The sequence below is a fragment of the Nicotiana tomentosiformis genome, chromosome 5, assembly GCF_000390325.3.
Source record: "Nicotiana tomentosiformis chromosome 5, ASM39032v3, whole genome shotgun sequence".
In the NCBI taxonomy this organism is placed as follows: Eukaryota; Viridiplantae; Streptophyta; class Magnoliopsida; order Solanales; family Solanaceae; genus Nicotiana; species Nicotiana tomentosiformis.
The window spans coordinates 27,571,363-27,592,019 of record NC_090816.1 but is presented as its reverse complement, the minus strand read 5'-3'; the positions used below and the strand labels follow the sequence as shown (position 1 = coordinate 27,592,019).

Below are 20,657 nucleotides of genomic sequence, written 5' to 3'. Positions count from 1 at the left end.
AACACAAACTCCTCCACCAGTTAATACAATAACTTTGGAGAATCTGCGTTCGGTACTTGATAACTCTGGAAGTGGAGAAATGCCCAATGAATCTCGTGATAGCGGGTCAGGTACACCAAATAATTCTAGTTTACAAAGTTAAGTGCTAACTTAATAGGAACAGTTGAAGGAGCAAACTGAGCGTATAGAGCAAATACTTGGCGTACCTCCCGTGATCAAAGGTGTGGATATTGACAAGTATTCACAATAAGCCTGGAAGCCAAGTGTAGCACCTTTGCCGATTCTCAAAAAGTTTAAAATGCCTGATATTTCCAAATATGACGGGACATCTGACTCCCGAGATCACGTAACCGCGTTCACTACTAGCGTGAAAGGCAATGATTTAACCAAGCACGAGATTGAATCAGTTATGGTTAAAACATTTGGCGAAACTCTCACGAAAGGAGCGTTAATATGGTATTCTCTCTTACCTAGAAATTCCATTGGTTCTTTTGCTGAGCTTGCATATTCGTCTATAAAGGCACATTTGGGGGCTCAAAAAGTTGAAAAAAGGATGGAAGATATATTCAAAGTTAAACAAGGGAGTACATAATTGCTCAGAAAATTCGTAGATAGATTCCAACGAGAGAGGATAATACTGTCGTGAGTACCTAATAACTGGGAGGCTATGGAGTTTGCGAGCAACTTGAACGAGAAAAGTTCAGAAGCCACGAGGAAGTTGAAAGAAAGTTTGCGAGAATTTCCTGAAACAACTTGGAACTATGTATAAAGTCGATATAGCGCGAAGTTGCTGATAGAAGAAGATACAATTACACAGCCAAGTGTTGACGAAAGAAAAGGTTCGAGATGCTCGGAATCAGAGAGAAGGTCCAGTAAAAACAGGTTCGAGCCTTACATGGGACCCGTGGGGAGAGATTCTCAATCTAAACAAGAGAATGCACGGTTTGATTCAAGATCAAGGCAAAAAGAGACGAGTTCTTCATCCAGGTTCAAAAAGGAACGAGATACTTGAAGCAATGATTCTGGTACTCAAGTAAGAATAGGAGATTATAGCTTTAACATTAGCACCTCTGAATTGATGGTTGTTCTAAGAGGGATGGGAGATAAGGTGCGATGACCGAAAGAAATGAGATTATATCCAAATAAAAGGAACCTAGATCTCTGGTGTGAGTTTCACCATGATCATGGCCACAGAACAGCAGATTGCAGGCTTTTACAAGGAGAGGTCGAACATTTACTAAAGCAAGGTTATCTTACTGATCTATTCAATGAGAAAAGGAGACAACCATACTTGAAGAATAGACAAGAACCCCCAAAGCCTCTATCACCAAAGAGAATAGTCAACGTCATAACTAGAGGAGATGAAGTCAATGGAGTAACATACACAGCCACGAAAAAGACATCAAAAGTTACTGTCACTCACGGAAAGCGAGTTCGCTAAGTCTTGGATGGTGACAGTATAACATTTGATGATGAAGACGCGGACGGCTTGATGATTCCTGATAATGATGAACTAGTAATATCTTTGCTTGTATATGATACTAATGTAAAACGAGTTTTGATTGACCCAGGTAGCTCAGTAAATATTATTTTATTGAGGGTAGTAAATGAAATACAAGCTAATGACAAGGTCATACCAAAGGCGCAGTCTTTGTCTGGATTTGATAACTCAAGCGTTTTTACGAAAGGAGAAGTTGTACTAGCCACGTTTGCAGAAGGAGCCATCAATGATACAAAGTGCCATGTAATAGATGCGGATATAGCCTATAATGTAATCTTGGAAAGGCCATGGATTCATGATATAGATGTTGTCCCGTTCTCATTGCATCAAGTTATCAAATTCCCTTCACAGTGAGGAATCCGACGAATTCGCAGAGATCAACAGGCTTCACGAAGTATTAATTCGGTGGTGGTTTCAAATACAACAGCAAACGATGCAGATACAAAATAGCAATTAAAGAATTCAGTTGAATACACTCTTGTTCATACCTCAACTGAAAATACACAAGGGTAAACTCATGTTGATTCAAGACCCAACGTGATTCAAGAGCCAAAGGAAAATGAGAACATTAAAACAACTGCGGAGGAGCTCGAAGCTGTAATATTATTTGTCCACTGGACAGACAAAAAAGTTTACATCGGAGCAAATTTGATCCCGAAATTGAAAGGTAAGTTAATTAAATTTTTACGTGCTAACGCAAATTACTTTGCTTGGTCGCATTCATATATGACAGGTATACCACTAGAGGTGATGATTCATTAGCTAAATGAGGATCCATTACACCCATCTGTCAAGCAAAAGAAAAGGAAGCAATGGGCCTTCAAAAATCAAGTGATCTAGGATGAGGTACAAAACCTTTTGAAAATTAGTTCAATACGAGAGGTAAAGTACCCTACTGGTTAGCTAATATTGTTGTGGTTCTAAAAAAGAATGAAAAATGGCAAGTCTGTGTAGATTATACTGATTTCAATAAGGCTTATCCTAAAGATTCATTTCCTTTACCGCATATATATCAATTAATTGATTCTATCGTAGGGCATGAGCTTTTAAGTTCTTTAGATGCATATTCTGGTTATAACCAGATAAAAATGGACCCTCTAGATAAGGATAAAACTCCGTTTATCACAAACAGGGGGACTTACATCTACAAAGTCATGTCATTTGGTTTGAAAAATGCTAGAGCCACATATCAGGGATTGGTGACCAAAATATTTTAAGAACACTTGGGAAAAACTATGAAAGTCTACATAGACGATATGTTGGTCAAGTCAACACATACGGGGGATCATTTTCAACATTTGTCTGAGAATTTTAAAAGTCTCTGCAAGAACAACATGGAGTTAAATCCAGAAAAGTGCGCTTTTGGCGTGGCTTCGGGTAGGTTTTTAGGTTTTCTTGTTTCTAACAGGGGTATTGAAGTAAATACCATGTAGATAAAAGTTGTTGAGGAAATACCAGATATACTCACGAGCAATAAAGAGGTGCAAAGACTAGCCTGCAGAATAGCGGCTCTGGGAAGGTTTATATCAAAGTCATCGGAAAAATGCTTTAAATTCTTCTCAGATTGAAAAAGCAAAATCAGCTTGAGTGGACTCGCTGAAGGACTTAAAGACGTATCTATCAAATCCACCTTTGTTAGCAAAACCAAAAGACGGAGAGAGATTGCTCATTTACCTTGCTGTGTCAGAAGTAGCGATAAGCGCGGTATTGGTACGTGAAGATAAAGGTAAACAATCTTCAATTTACTATGTTAGTAAGTCTTTACTAGATGTTGAGACACGGTATCCTCACTTAGAAAAACTTGTTTTTGCTTTAATTATGGCATCAAGAAAGTTACGACCTTACTTTCAATGTCATCCTACTTCTGTTATAATTATTTTCCCACTAAGGAACATATTGCATAAACAGGAACTATCCGGTAGGTTAGCTAAATGGGCAATAGAACTCAGTGAATATGATATTATATATCAGCCTAGAATCTCAGTAAAATCGCAGGTGTTAGCAAATTTTGTAGCAGATTTTAGTCTGAACCTATACAAATATTTATCGGAGCTAATCCGGGGACTTGGACCCTATTTACTAACCGTTCTTCAAATGTTAAAAGAGCAGGTTTGGGTAATGTTTTAATTCTTCCTTTGGGAGAAGTCATAATACAGGCAATAAAATGTTACCCAATTACTAACAATAAAGCACAGTATAAAACTGTGATTTCAGGCTTAGAACTCGCACGAGAGATTGGTATTGAGCAAATTGTGATAAAAAGTGAGTTGCGGCTGGTAGTCAATCAAATACAAGGGACTTAAGTGGCAAGAGAGACACGAATGCAACAATACCTCAAAAAGTACGAGAATTGCTTAGACAATTTCAGACAGGGAAAGATGTGCAAATACCCAGGGAGGAAAATGTAGAAGCAGACGCATTAGCAAATCTCGCATCTGTCACTGATGCAACAAATGCAAAAAAGTTGTTGTGGCACATTTATTTCATTCAACACTCGACCAAACCAAGAGTGAGGTAAATTTCAATAATTTAACTTGGTATTGGAGAAACGAATTTGTGAACTTTTTGCAGTATGGTTTTTTGCCTAAGGATAAGAAGAAATCCCAATTGTTACAGTTGAAAGCTACTCAATATTGCTTAATTCGCAGAAATTTATATCGCAAAATGTTTGGTAAACCTTTAGCACGATGCCTTGGACCATCAAAAATGGAATATATAATGAGAGAAGTATAAGAGGGGAACTATGACAATCATGTCGGGGGAAGATCGTTGGTGAAGACATTAATAAGGGCGGGATATTATTGGCCAAAAATAAAAGAAGAAGCGAAAAACTTTGTAGCCAGGTGCGATAAAGGCCAACGATATGCCAATAATATGCATCGACCGACAAAACTATTGCATTCAGTCATATCACCATGACCCTTCATGAAATGGGGGATGGATATCAAAGGGATTTTGCCTCAAGCTAAGGGAAAGGTACAATTCTTGTTAATTTTAACCGATTATTTCTCGAAATAGGTAGAAGCAGGTGCCTTTAAACAGGTGCGAAAAAGGAAGTTATGGATTTCATTTGGAGAAATATTATATGTCGATTTGGAGTTCCAAAGGAGATCGTCTGTGACAATCACCCACAGTTCATAGGTGCGAAAGTCACTGATTTCTTTCAAAGCTGGCAGATTAAATGAATCACTTCTGCACTTTACCACCCAATGGCTAACGAGCAAGCTGAGCAGACAAACAAGGTTATCATTAACAACTTAAAAAATCGATCGGAAGAATCAAAAGGCAAATGGACAAAAGTACTACCAGGTGTGCTATGGGCTTACCGAACAATGGCGAAAACTAGTACAGGCGAGACCCCATTTTCACTTGTGTACGGAACGGAAGCTTTAATTCTAGTAGAGATAGGTGAACCAAGCACAAGGTACACATATACCACTGAAGCAACAATGAGGAAGAGTTACGGGTAAATTTGGACTTGGCAGAAGAAAGGAGTGAAGCAACACTAATTCGGATGGCAACTCAAAAGCAGATGATTGAACAATACTATAACAGGAAGGCTAACTTGAGGTACTTCAAGATTGGAATTTCGTCCTCAAAAAGGTGTTCCGGTCAACAAAAGTGGCAAATGCTAGAAAGTTGAGTCCAAATTGGGAAGGCCCGTATAGGGTTAGAAGCATTGCTGGAAAAGGAGCATACGAGTTGGAAACCATGGATGGCAAGGTGTTATCATCACATTGGAATTCAGTCTATTTGAAGAAGTATTACTTCTAAAAGAAGTTAATATCTACGGTCAGGTATCACGCAAGTTCAATTTATTTTATTCATTTAAATTTTACTAACCATTTTAGATGATAGGCAAAAAGTTGGCCCGTACCAAATGATGATATTAGACCTGAAAAACATGCGGAATGCTGAATTATTTTCGGTCTAGGTTACAACTTTTCTGATGGAAAAGGGGTTATGCAGACATCATCTAAAAGATTATCTTTGAGTACCATATGTATTTTCCTTTTCAGGGAAAGGACCAAAAGAAAGGAGTTGATCCAGTATTCGAGATCTCATACTTTAATGCTCTAACACTAGTGGGACTGTGCATATAGAAGGATACACAAGGAAAGAAGATGTATACCAAGAGTATAGTTCAGCCAGAATCAAAACCTTGAAGAAAAAATCCTTCAAAGGCGTTCAAACCCGCAAAAAGGATGCAAGATATTCCCACAAGCTTCTAGGTTAAAGCCATAAATTTAGTCACGGGAAGATATACCCGAATTATAAACCTACGACAAAGAAAGCAGTTATGAAAATATTGTACAAACTTATTTATTTGAAAGTTCAAAAAATAAAACTTTCTCAAATTACTTCATATATACTTCATGTTTCATATTTTTGCACCAATATGAAGATGAGATGCCATCTTCATCAATGTTGTTACTATAAAAGGTCCCTCTTTTATAAAAAAAAAACCCCGTGAATATTAGAGTCACGGTTTACTAAAGCATTTTAAATGCAAGAAAATGCAGCAAAAGCAAAAAAGATATTTATATCATCACTCCAAAAATAGAGGCGGAAAATCTTCCAAAAATTATCCAAAACACAAGAGAATTCTAACAAAAACTAAAAACAAACTATTTCAACAATAAATCAATTGGGGAAGAACTAGGGAGCATCATCCACGTGAGAAGTAGGATTAACTTGAGAAGATGAGGGTTGAACATCGACTTCACCAGGAGTAGGTCCATCACCATCACCCTTGGAACCTTCATCCTCGGGTGTAGAGAAGCTTTGACGTCGCTGAATCTACTCAATCGTCTCTTTGCCCTTTACAATCTCATCATTAAGGTCAAAACTCTCCTGGCTAGCTTTAGTTAGAGTCTTGAAGAGAGTGTTCAAAAATGCCCAGCTAATATCAAGTGTTGACTTATCTTCAAGGGCTTCGTAATCCTTCTCTCACTGCTCGATCTCAGCTTTCAACTTTTCTTTTTCTGCTTATGAGGCTTCATAAGCTGCCTTCAAAGGAGTAAGAGAACTCTCAAGGAACTGAATCTTATCTGTAGAGGCACGGAGGTCTTCTTGAGATTGGGTAAGTATCTGTATCAGATTACCCACGTATACCTCTTTTTGATTAATGAGCTCTTTCAAACTCCTTATCTCTTCAGTAGCCTTGGAATGTTGTTCAACGAATGAGGATTCTAATCTATCCTTATCTTTCTTAACTTGATTGGAAGAAGGTTTTAAAACTACTAGTTCAGCGGTGATCATTCTCAGTTATTGTTCCAAAGCTCCTTTCTCCTCAGCAAGAACATCTTTCTCCAGTTGAAGTCCTTCAAATTGTTCTTTCCATTTGTCAGCCTCGGTTCCCAACTCAACCACCTGCTGATTTGTCCTAGAAATTATTTTCATAAGATCCATACCTGTCGAATTGATCTACTAAAAGACAAAAGAAGAAGAGTTATGAATGAGAAAAGAAGGAAAGGAAAATAAGGAAGTAAAGATATACCTTAAGAGAAGAGTGGATGATATCATTCACCAAGGTCAAAGAACAGTGACCCTCTAACTTCTTTCTTTCCACGGGTCCTAGCAACGGTTTTAGCCACACATCAGCTTGACTAGAATTTTTCAACAAATTTCCACCATCGTAGACTTCAATCAAAACTTTTTTCATACCCCGCCTGCCGCTAGAAGGCTCAGCTTCTTCACGAGGGGCAGCAGCGAGGGAAACCACTGGGGTAACTGTTATCAAAAAAATAGGGGAATTAATAGTAGGTGTAACTAGAAACATTGGAAGAGAGGCAAGTGGCGGCTCTTCGTAAACATGCATGAATCCTTCCTCACTCTCAAATCCATGGGCAAATAACCTTTCAACAGGACTTGAGAAAGGGTGTCAAAGTAACCAACATCTTCATCAGAGATATCCAAAGGGACATTTTCTGGCTCATCAACGAGACTAAAAGGAATTGAACTTGAAGGGGGATCTTGAGAGATATGGGTTTCATCATCCAAAACCACGCACCTTCTGACATGCGGTTTCCTAACCAAAGAACCTTCTTCGGTATCCTCTTCATCTTCAGACCCACGGACTTCAGCAGTTTTCCTCTTGAAGGAAGATACACTCAAAATTTGCTCTTGTGCAGAGCTTACAGAAAGCCTCACTGAAGGAACAGATGTGGGGCTGACGCCACGAATAGCAAACCCTAATTAAAAAAAAGGGAAACAAAGTTATATACATTAAAGGAAAGGAACAAGCAAAGAGGAAGGAAACTACAGGAATAGAAAGGTACTTTGAGTCTTCACTTTCCATCCGAATTTCTGCAAAAGAAATTTCCAAGATCTTTTATCCTTAGGAGCAGAAGTCAATATTTTTTCTACCCAAGCATGGAAGTCAGGAATTTCTTCGAAAACTTTCATAGTTGCTGAAAAAAATGAATATACATTCATGCAAAAAAACTCAAGACATCAAAGAAAGTAAAATAAAAAGAGAGAAACACTTACGTGCAAAGTTTTATTTTTCAGGAAAAGACATTTTCATCGCCCACTAATCTACGAGTGGGGGCAGCAACAAATTGGGCATACCAGCCACGGTCACGGTCATCCTCGGGCCTAACTAAAACCCTTTTATTTCTATCCACAAGAGAAAATACATCTTCACGAAATATTTTTGGAGAATAAAGGTGGAGCAAGTGATGGAAGGTAAAAGGGGCGGAAACAAAATTCGACAAGTAGCTAAGGCAAGCAACTGCCCTCCACACGATGGGACTGATTTGACCAAGGCAAACATTAAAATAATGATAGAACTCAATAATCACTGGGTCAATAGGAGGTTTACACCCTAAAGTAAAAGGATAGGTGTAAACAAAAGAAAAACCAGCATGGTAAGAAGTGATTCTATGATTAGCACCAGGAATCAAAATTGGAAAATATGGTTTCCAATGCCATTCACGTCGAACTAAAGAAAGAAGTCCTAGAGTAATCAAACATGGGCAGTGTTCAGCAGGTTTAAGAGATGCTATAAAAGAAACTTGCTTTTTCATGGCTTCGCGGTTTGACATGAAAGAAAACTCTTAAGGGACAATCTCAGAAACTGTAGGCTCACACATGGGTTCGTTTTGATCCCTTCCCTTAGAAGAAGATCTAGGGGTTGAGGGAGCTTTAGCCCTAGAAGAAGATGGTTTGACAGAACTCCTAGTAGGGGCAGTAGAAGGAGCAAGTTCATCAACAATCACAACTTTACGAGGGTCTGGTGTTGAAGAAGACATCTTTAATAAAGAAAAATATAGAAAGAAAAAACAGATGAAGAAATACGAGGAAAATTTTAGGGAGATGAATGCAAAGAAGAAGGAAGAGATTTTCAAAAATCAAGCAGGACAAAGTATTTACAAGGAAAAGCAATTGTCATCAGAGTTGATCAGAATGAACTGTCATCATGGAACCATCACTTCATGACTGATGCAATCGCAAAAAAATCCTAAAAAACGCAAAAAACCGCAAAACCAATCATGGGGAGATACGTATATTGAGCATTAAATAGATGTGACGTATGTCGCATCGGTTCTGAAAAAGACATTATGATACTCGAGAAACGGCGACAAGGAATTCCCACCATAAATACTTACCCCTTCTCGAATATTCAGTTGAGAATATTCAGAAAGTTGGGGGACTATCTATATTGGTAGCAAAAAGGCATGACACGTGGACTATCATCAAGGTGACAAGGCACGACACGTGGACCATTAAAAAGGTGACATGTGGCATTTCCAATTAGACGAATTAATGAATTCAAGAAGGCATGGGAGAAATACCCTCGGGATTTCTCTAAGAAAGGAACCGGCTCTGACAACTGAAAAAGAAGAAATAGGAGCGGAATGGATAAAGATCACAAAGAGGGAAGATGCACGAATCTGTTATAAATAAGGAATGAAAATCGACATTAATCGTGGCTTCGGAAAATCTTCAGTCATAAGTGCTTCTGTTACAATTATATATGGTAATGGGTAATCAAGGCAATTAATTTCATTAACAAGCCCGAATTAAGTAACGAAATCATTATAATTGTGTACTCCTATCTAAGGGTCTAGTCCTTTGTAATGGTATCTGATTTTTATTAAATATATGTAATTATTCTTTACTTTATTCATAAGCTTCCAACCGCAATCTTATGAGAGCTTATCAATCAACTTTGAATTTTATTTCTATGTCAATTGTTTTCATTATTTGTTTTATTATTCAAATTATTGAGAAAGTGAAGTAAATTTTAGTTATCAGTAACCCGATTTCTTCTTGATATTACTTTGACCGAGAAATCTATTTTTGGGTTAAACAGTATATTAATAATGTAAACCTTTACTTTATCGCTCTTTACAAATTAAATCCTTTAAAAGAACAAATTTTTGCAAAATGACATACAAAAGCAGAGTAGAAAACTTATTCTGCCAATTCGGATTCAATTATATGTTTAATATAACCAAAAAAGTATATTTCACGTTTGACAAAATATTTTGTGATTCATTTAAGACTTTGTCAACGATAAATCGTTTATTTTCTGATGTTTCTTTACACGTACTAAAAAAATAGAAATTAACGACAAACAAATTCTGTAGCAAAATAATAAATTTTATCACTAATCCTACTTAGTGACGGATTAGTAATAAATTATCAAAAAGTTATGTTAGTTACTAGCGATTTAGAAACAGATTAGCGGTGAAGTTTATAGCTAATTTTAGTTTTGTTTTATAATTGTTATGAAATAAAAGCGATTTAATAAAACATGAACAAGAAATGTTGTTATGAAATAAAAGCAATTTAGTAAAATATGAACAATAAAGAGATAGAGAGAAGGAAGAGATTTTCTTCTACAATTATGTATATTCATTCTTATATATTACAAGGCCTTTATATAGGCATGAAAAGTGAAGAATCACTATTGCAAAATATGTCATTGAATATGTCATTAAGCATTTGAAAGGAAGATCATGGAGGAGGTTATGGAGTTACAATCATAACTCCATAATTATTATAGTATTGGGAGTTATGGAGAGAATGGATAAGAATAGACATCCACCATAATTTAATTTTCTTATAACACTCCCCCTTGGATGTCCATAGATAATGTGCCTCGTTAAAACCTTATTAGGAAACAACCCTATGGGAAAAAAAATCCTAGTGAAGAAAAAAGAGTACACATGTTTAGAAATACGCCTTTTGGTTGCCTCGTTGAACACCTTGCAAGGAAAACTCTATGGGACAAAACCTTATAAGGAAAAAAAGTACAACATGTATTAACTCTGTTGATACCCAATTTTACCCTTATATTTTCTAAAATAGTATACATACGTTCAAAACATCATTTTTGCATCATTATTTAGCTTACAAATCTATACGAGCATTTTCTATAATTTTCCATAATCTTTAGAGCTTTTAAATTGATTTTCCTATACTTAAATTATAATTATTAATTACTCCTTCAAATTATTTTGTGATGAATTAGTTACCTAAAATTATTAGTTGCACCTATAATACATGTTTCAAATATTTTTACTTCATTTTATATAATTACATTAGCATTTTTTAAGCTATTTGCATAATTTTGCAGTAATAGCCTATACTCATCTATAATTGCTTTTTATTTTTATTATTTGTGTCAAAATAGCATTTTTATATTTATATAATACTAAATCATTATTTTTAATTATTTTAGTGCATAAATAATATTTTTATTTATTTATTAATCATTTTTATAAATTAGTTTTAATAAATTTTTTATATTTAAATAGTAGCCAAGATTTAAACCAATTTTCTGACCAAATGGCCCAACACCTTAGCCCAATAGACCCCAAGCCCAAACCAGGCAACCCTTGTAACCAACCCGGTCATGGCCCACTTAATAACCCGCCCCGCTTCCCCGTTTGATCTTGGCCGTTGATCTTAAATGATCAACGGTCCATAATTAAACTGGGGCAGACATCGTCATACATGGAACAGCCAAAGTATTGCATTTAAACTGGGGCAGAATTTTGAGGGGAACCCCCAAAATTCTAAAGCAAGGAGGTCGCAATGTCTCTAAAATATGTCACAGTCACCGGTTCATCTAAATTATTTGAAATTGCATACTACTACATTTCAAATAACTATATTTATCAAATGCATGCATATTTTTTGAAAACTTTATTTCTATGATAGCCAGATGCTACACAGGTTAACTCAAACAGGACCTCAAGACAGGAGCAAAGGCAAAACAGAAGACAAAAGCGCAAACTAACCTTACCCCACAAAGCTCACAATTTTTCTTTGGATGCAGGCACGATAAGACAACAATACCCGCAGATACATCAAATCACTACCTTCATGACGACAAATTACCAAACGCAAATAATTCCAGCTAAGAAATACTTTACTTTTTCACTGTCACTCAACATTTTTCTTACATAAGGCTAAACACTGCCTTTCCCTGCATGAGACTAAGTATTGTCTCCTCTTCCTATATGAGGCTAAGAAATGCCTCCCTAATTGCATAAGGCTAAGCATTGCCTTTCCTTGCATGAGACTAAGATGGTTTCCCTCATTTGCATGAGACTAAGCATTGTCTCATCTTCTTGAATAAGGCTAAGCATTGCCTCCCTAATTGTATGAGACTAAGCACTGTCCCCCTTCTTTGCATGAGACTAAGCATTGCCTCACTCTTTGCATGAAACTAAGAATTGTCTCCTCTTCCTGCATGAGGCTAAGCACTGCCTCCCTAATTGCATAAGGCTAAGCGTTGCCTTTCCTTGCATGAGACTAAGCATTGTCTCCTTTTCTTGCATGAGGCTAAGCATTGCCTTCCTAATTGCATGAGACTAAGCACTGTCTCCGCTTTCTGCATGAGTCTAAGAAATGCCTCCCTAATTGCATAAGGCTAAGCATTGCCTCCCTAATCGCATGAGACTAAGCATTGTGTCTTCTTCATGCATGAAGCTAAGCACTGCCTCCCTTATTTGCATGAGGCTAAGCATTGCCTCCTCTTCTTGCATGAGGCTAAGCACTGCCTCCCTGATTCCATAAGGCTAAGCATTGCCTTTCCCTGCACAAGACTAAGCATTGTCTTCCTATTTGGCATAAGGCTAAGCATTGCCTTTTTCCTACATAAGATTAAATACTATCTCCAATACGCCATCTAAAACCTAACACTATCCTTTGTTCACCTAGGGCTAAGCATTGCCCTCATCTTACACAAGACTAAGCCTTGTCTTGTCTCATCTTCGCATGTGACCAAGCGTCACATCTTTGCACTTCATGGGCTGAAATATCGCCATTTTGTCCGAAGGCGTCATAGTCCAAAGGGATCATCCTCATAGCCGGGATACACTATTCCATGGTCTGAGGATCGCTCGAAATTGTACATCATTATTCAACGGAGTCATAGTCCAAAGGCACCATCCTCATAGCCCGAGGACATCATTTTATGGCCTGCGAATCCATTATCATACACTTCATAGCTCAGGACGCCATGGTCTAAGGATATCATCCTTACCACCCAAAGACAATCTTCATGGTCCAAAGGGAATTTACATCAAGTTTGCATTTTCGCAATAACCCATATATATTTGCATGTATCGTGTTTTAAGTTTTATAAGTAACCCAGGAAGTAACCGGTCTTCAAACGGGAGCAATCTTCGCTCTGGTTTCCGTTCACAATGTTCACATCCAGCAATTGTTTCAAACATAACCGACCACCATCAATTACCCGCATTTTACTCTATGACCGTTCAGATATTTGCTCAGTGATACATCCGTAACGTTTCAAATTCACATTCATGACTCTGCATAAATTCATTCGATACAATCCTACCCAACAGAACCCTTTCCCAACACATACGACCATTCCTATAGCAACTCCATCGGTTTCGTTCACCGTTAGATCCAGAACTGCACATGGCCTGATTTTCGTAACACCAAGGATATGTAGGCAACTCAGGAACCAGGGTTCGGCCCCCAATTTTTTAAATCACGTCATTCCTTAATCAATTCGGCCAAAATTGGTCATCATTTTCTTTACCCGATATCTCTTTTATCATTTTCGGGTATAGTATATATACCTTCAAAACATCATTTTTGCATCATTATTTAGCTTACAAATCTATACGAGCATTTTATATAATTTTCCATAATTTTTAGAGCTTTTAAATTGATTTTTCTATACTTAAATTATAATTATTAATTACTCCTTCAAATTATTTTGTGATGACTTAGTTACCTAAAATTATTATTTGCACCTATAAAATACTTTTCAAATATTTTTACTTTATTTTATATAATTACATTAGCATTTTTTAAGCTATTTGCACAATTTTGCAGTAATAGCCTATACTCATCCATAATTGCTTTTTATTTATGTTATTTGTGTCAAAATAGAATTTTATATTTTTATAATTCTAAATCATTATTTTTAATCATTTAGTACATAAATAATATTTTTATTTATTTATTAATCATTTTTATAAATTATGTTTAATAAATTTTACATATTTAAATAGTAGCCCAGATTTAAACCAATTTTCGAACCAAAATGGCCCAGCACCTTAGCCCAATAGACCTCAAGCCCAAACCAGGCGATAATTGTAACCAACCCAATCGCGGCCCGCTTAATAACCCGCCCCGCTTTCCCGTTCGATCTTGGCTGTTGATCTTAAATGACCAACGACCCATAATTAACCTACTCTTTCCTTATATCCCCAATACCCTAGAGACAAATCCCCACCCCGCCGCCTCTGTATCCTCACACGCTCTCATCTCTCAAACCTAAACCCTAGTCGTCCTCACTCAAATCTCAGCCCCAATCCGACATTATATGGAAATCATCCATGATTCCTTTCATTTCTTGCATACGCGGAGTTACTTACCATCTTTGGAACGCTACAAGTACTGGTTACTTGATTATTTATGGAAGTTGAGTCGTTGTATTCGTTTGATTCCGATTTTGTATCATCTTCATGTTTCTGACCTGATACACTAACTATCAGACCTCTTAGCTTCGATTCAGTGAGATTTTTGCCATTTTTGTTCCTCGTCTAAACTAGGGTTTCCTGAATTTGCCCTAAAACTGATTCGAATTGATTTTACATGCCATATTTTCCTTATTTTGTGTTTAATTTACTGTATTTCCTTATTTTATGTGTTAATATTTAACTACTATATAAACCCATCCCCATTCCCTTTTGAGGGAGACCTTTTAATCGTGAAATCCACTAAAATTGAGGTTATTACTCTATTGTTCTTTCATTCTTTGTTCTATACTTTGGTTCTTGGCCGGCTGAAAGCCAAGGCCACCGGAATTCGATTCTTCAACCTTTGTTTGTGCGAGCACTGCCCGAGGTTCATTTGAAGCTCTTGGAAACTTTGGTGCACTAAGATTTTGGGTTCTTGCTCTTTGTTGATATTCAGAATATTGTGGAATTTGTTCTTTCTTGTTGTTTGTTTAACCGGTAAGTCTCTTGGCTTTACGATTTCATTCTTTTGTGTTTATGCCCTGCATATTCATGCCTCTGAACCTCATGACTTAATATGTTAGAATTTGAACCTGTTTTGTAATCTGAACTTTCCTAACACTTGAGTTTACCTAAAGCTGCCAGTTCTGAGACATGTTTATGCCTGATTTGAATAATTTGGACTCTCTTAAGTTCGTTTAGCTAATGGGTTCTGGGCTACTTCTTTGTGTAACCTTGTTAGTTTTACACTTGTTTTAAACCTCTTTAGTAATTATTTTTACCTAAAGCAGCCAGTTCTGAGATATGTTATTTGTTTATGCCTAATTTGGATAATTTGGACCCCCTTAAGTTAGTTTAGCTAATGTATTGGTGCCTGAATATTCACATTTGTTGTTGGGCTTGAATATGCTTTCCTGCTTTGTTCTGAATCCCTATAATGAATGCCTCACATCTGTAATGTGTTATAACCTGTGTTAAGACCTTCACTATTAACTATGACTTGCTCCCCTGTTAATATGTCCCTCAGCATGTCTTTGGCTCACTTGGTTCCATATCCCTTCAGTGATTACTTGAGACTTTAAGGTAGTTATCATAATTTGTGTTTCCCTACCATGTTTGATACTATTTTGTTTTATGATGTGAGTTAACATGCCTTTCTTTTGATACTGGGATGGATACTTAGCATAATTTAGACCTTTAAGCTTTAAACATTTTAGTTATTGCCCTACTTAAACTTGTTTGGTAGTATGCACCTTTGTATGATAATCTTGTTAATCTTGCAAACATGTTTCTCCCCTAACTCTTTCAATGCGTTTCTACCAATGTGTTATTTTTGCTAAGTGTTGAACCTGCTTCTAAGTCTTGTTGACCTTCTTGATTTGCTGTTCTGTGTTCTCAACTTTGCTATGTCTACTTTTAAACTATAAGTGTATTTCCTCAACTTCTGTCCCTTAACCATTGCCCACTCACTCTCATTTGTTACCTATGCTATTATGAACTTATCATTCTTGGTCGGCTGAAAGCCAAGTCCACCAAGACTCTTACTATTGACCTCCCTAGTGTGAGCACTGCTCGGGGTCCATTTGAGACCTTTGTGAACTCTGACACACTAGGACTTGGGGTCTTTTGGCCACTCTCTTTACTTCTAATACCTGAGCTATCTATGACACTCAGTTCTTCCCTCATTCTATCTATTGAACATACAAGATGTTTTGTTTAAATGATTTCTGGGTAACTCGATATTTGGTCATGTGGTCAATCAGTGGCTGTCTTGTTTTGGCTTGGGTTCCTCTGTGATTTCTGGATTTTGCTGATGGATATAGTTCCCTGTTAATCTGGGTGTGCTAAATTGGTGAAGAAAGAGTTTTGTTGAAGGCCCAGGCAATGTTAGATATTTCTTTTGGGCCTATTATAGGTCCGCTGTTATTGTTTGTATAATCCCTTGTAATTACATTCATTACTGGGCATGTAATAACTTTGTAATGAATAATTGGGGGTGGTAGTAAAAATGGGGGAAACGAGTATACTTAATGTTTGCATGAAAGGGTAGCAAGCATGCTTGTAGGATTTATATGATTTACTTGTTATCCAACCTGCTATATATGTTTTTCAATTTTTATGTGCACTGTTAGAAATCATGTCATTAGGATAATCATACACACACACTACTCGTCTACCATCAAAGCATGAGTTCAAATGCTTCACTTATTTCTATGTCTACTGCTACATGTTACTAGACAGCATGCCTATAGGAAGCAAATGCCAATGAACTTTCTTTCAATTCATTTAACTACAGCCTATTCATTAGATACCATGCCTATAAGACTATACTAGCTTATGTTTTACTTATCCTCGCTTAGAAATCATGTCTATAGGACCTTAATTAACCAATTAGCTACTGTTATCATTATCATATTGCTCTTCCTAGATAACATTCTCATAGGGATAAGGTATTATAAGATCAGGTTCGATGTCAATTGCTAAAGATCCTGCCTATAAGATATTGTCACTCGCTTAATCTTGTTTATGAGATCAATTTGTCAAGCTTAGGTTCCCATAACTGTTTTCATTGTTTAACTATGCCATTATTAGAAATCATGCCTATATGACAATGTGACTTTTTCTAAAACTGGTATCTACAAAACCAGCGTTAATAGCTCTAAAGTTCGTAAATGGTCTACTGCCTCTTCACTAAGAGTGATCATGTTGCTGGAATCCGGAATCACATAGAAACTATGCCTACAGGGCTTAATGGCTTTAATTTGTCTCAAGTTCTGAAATTGCCTAATGCCCAGTGCAAAAACCTATTTTGCATGCATTTATTGTCTAAGTGCTGAGGCTAACTTGAGCCCTTAACTGCCTTTACATGAAGTCCTATGTGTTTTATATGTCGCCTAATTTTGATATTTTTGAGCAACCTAAGTAAGGTCTAGAACCACCCAAATAGAGGCCCAATACCTCATGGACCATAGGTATGGGACGGGTAGTGCACGCATAGGGCACGACTTAGAATTGAATTAGAGCGCTTTAGGTAAACAACTTAAACATAGTAATAGGGTAGCAGGAGATGATAGTCTGTGCCCGCTGGATAATATGATTAATTCCCTACCTCAAGGGAGTTGTGAAATATTATTTATGTTGCATGGGGTGATCCTTTAGGCTAAAAAACTTAGGACCCACCCCCCCCCCACCCCACCCCTTTTTTCTCTTCTTTATACATTTAGTCATCTAATATAGACCATTATAGCTGTATCCTTATAGTCCTTAAGATTTGTACCAATTCTCATTGTGTTATAATGAAACTCTTTGACCTTTTATTCTCTTTGTTTATTTAATCATCTTGCCTAATTATAATCCACATAGTCTTAAGTTCGGCCGGGACCCACAGTTATGGACCTCGAAGAGTGCCTAACACCTTCTCTTTGAGGTAATTTGAGCCCTTACCCTATCTTTGGTGATGCTGACTAGTCAAACAGAGTTATTTGCATAATAGGTGCCCTAACACACCTTAAAACCCGTTAGGTGGCGACTCTTCTTCTTGTAACACCCTATCTTTCATTCAAAATAGTTGTTACATGTCGAGGCCCTCTTTCGCGAGAAAATGAGGCACGAAAAACTCCTCCTGATGAGAGCATCAATTCACATCCCTGAGCCTTCGCATCCCAATTTTGTACACTAGTGTCTTGAAGGTTGACATCAGTAGAGATTTGGTGAAGAAATCAGTCATATTTTACTTGAACGAATCTGTTGCACATTGATATCACCATTCTTTTGAAGATCATGTGTGAAAAATAACTTTGGTGAAATGTGTCTTGTCCTATCTCCTTTTATGAATCCTCCCTTCAATTGGGCTATGCATGTTGCATTGTCTTCATACAAAATTGTGGGTAGTTTGTCACGCTTCAAACCATATTTGTCTCGAATAAGATGTATTATAGACCTCAACCATACACATTCTAGACTTACTTCATGAATAGCAATTATCTCAGCATGATTAGATGAAGTAGCCACGATTGATTTCTTAGTCGATCGCCAAGATATGGTAGTGCCTCCCCATATAAACACATAGCCATAAAATAAGTCCATATCGGTAGTCCCTTTTAGATGCCGCAATATATATTTGATTCCATTTCAATGTCTCCTTATAGGAACATAGCTATATCTTGCTAAGACATTAACTGAAAAAGTTATGTCAGGCCTTGTAGTGTTAGCAAGATGCATTAGTGCACCAATTGCACTAAGATATGGTACTTCAGGACCAAAAAGCTCTTCATTATTTTCATGAGGTTGGAATGGTTCTTTATTTATATGAGTGATCTCACAACCATCGGGGTACTCAATGGATGTGCTTTATCCATATAGAATTGCTTTAAAATCTTTTCAGTGTATGCTGATTGATGGACAAAAATTCCATCTTTCATATACTCAATTTGTAGACCAAGACAAAATTTTGCCTTTTCAAGATCTTTCATTTCAAATTCTTTCTTAAATAGTCTACTTCTTTAGGAAGCTCCCTAGAAGTTCCATTAATATTTAAATCATCAACATACACGGCGATTATAATAAATTCAGATCCAGATCTTTTTATAAAGACACAAAGACAAATTGAATCATTCTTGTACCCTTATTTTAACAAGTACTCGCTCAGGCGATTATACCACATGCGTCCTGATTGTTTCAATCCGTATAAGGATTTTTGAAGCTTTATTTAATAAATTTCTTGGAAACCTTAATATGCTTCAGAACAATTTAAATCCTTCAATGATTTCCATTATATGCATACCAAGTTTTTCATGTATTGCCAGATTAAAACCTGAAATGACTATCTCCATCATAAGAGAACGTGTCTCTATATAATCAATGCCAGGATATTTACAAATCTTCTTGTGACACAAATCGTCTTTACGCATTTATACCTCCACTGGCTTTATACTTTCAGCTATTGGGACTATCCGTCTAACTTCATATTTTTTAGGTGAAATCAATCTTGATTGCTGGCCAATCATTTATCTGTCTACATTCCATGACAGATTTGAGCTCAAGATCCTCGTCAATATTAATAATATTGAGCGCTATATTATATTAACAACATCGTCAACGATTATTTTATATCGGTTCCATTATTACCCAATAAAAACATAACTTATTGAGATCTCTTTATCTCATTATTTTCAGGTACTTGAGCATCTCCCATGAGGTCTTATGAAGTGTTATGTCGTGGTGCTCTTCTAGAGCACTTGCCTCCTTATTATGACCATCTTGAACATTTACTTCTCTCCTTCTTCAAGGAGTTTTATATTTGGAACCGATTAGTCTATTACGCTTTATGCGTGCCATAAAATCTGTCCATCAGGGACGTTATTTTATTTGGAGCATTAACAGTTGAAATATAACATTTAGCTTTAGGTCAGCAAATGCATCTGGGAATAATTTACAAATGAATTATCACTTGAACTTCAAGTTCATATTTTCTTGTACGGGGATCTATATGTATTCATAATAATTCATTCCACGTATCACTTTCTCAGCTACCTATTTTCTCCCCCTAATGTTGGGATCACCAACATATTTCTCAACCTTCTTTGGGAACTCATCTTTGTGCATTTTGGTGGCATAATTAAATCATATAGCACATCCATACTTCTAGATGGAAATTATTTAGTTCCTGACCCAAAATCGATTGTGATAGAGAAAAGTTTTTATAACTTGGCTAGATGCGTACAAGTGCTGTTGTATACTAAATAATACATCTCATACCAAATTTCGTTTTGGGAGTTTTGTTCTCATAACCAATGGTTGAGCTATAATTGGAGGCATACTATTTCTGCTAAACTAGCTTGGACTTAAACCAGTATTATCAAGATAAATCATCGTAATTTATATTCTGAAACTTTTCTCTAATAATTTGAGCAAGTAACCTTGCAAAAAATCAAACTGCAAGTTGAACAAATGCACAGGTGACCATAGAATAGATGTATCTATTAAAATTATATAATAATAAAAGGTCCACATGGCAAGTGACTGGGCCTATATATTTATCACTTTTTATTTGCTCCAGAAATCAAAGGACTCAATCCCAACCTTAACTGGTATATCATGAGAATAAGCAGCATAAGAGAATTCTTTAAGAATCTTCTATTTCTTCAATATATGCCAATGTGAATTCTCAATCAATCTTTTGCATCATAATTGAACCG

At 36.5% G+C, this 20,657-nt stretch overlaps 1 protein-coding gene across 1 annotated transcript; it reads left to right on the top strand.

Moving 5' to 3' along the window:
* Positions 1 to 1,492: 1,492 nt before the first annotated feature.
* Positions 1,493 to 1,855, top strand: LOC138892074 (uncharacterized). The gene has a single exon (XM_070175769.1). It carries the CDS (start codon positions 1,493 to 1,495, stop codon positions 1,853 to 1,855), a length of 363 nt encoding a protein of 120 aa, XP_070031870.1.
* The last annotated feature ends 18,802 nt before the right edge of the window (positions 1,856 to 20,657 follow it).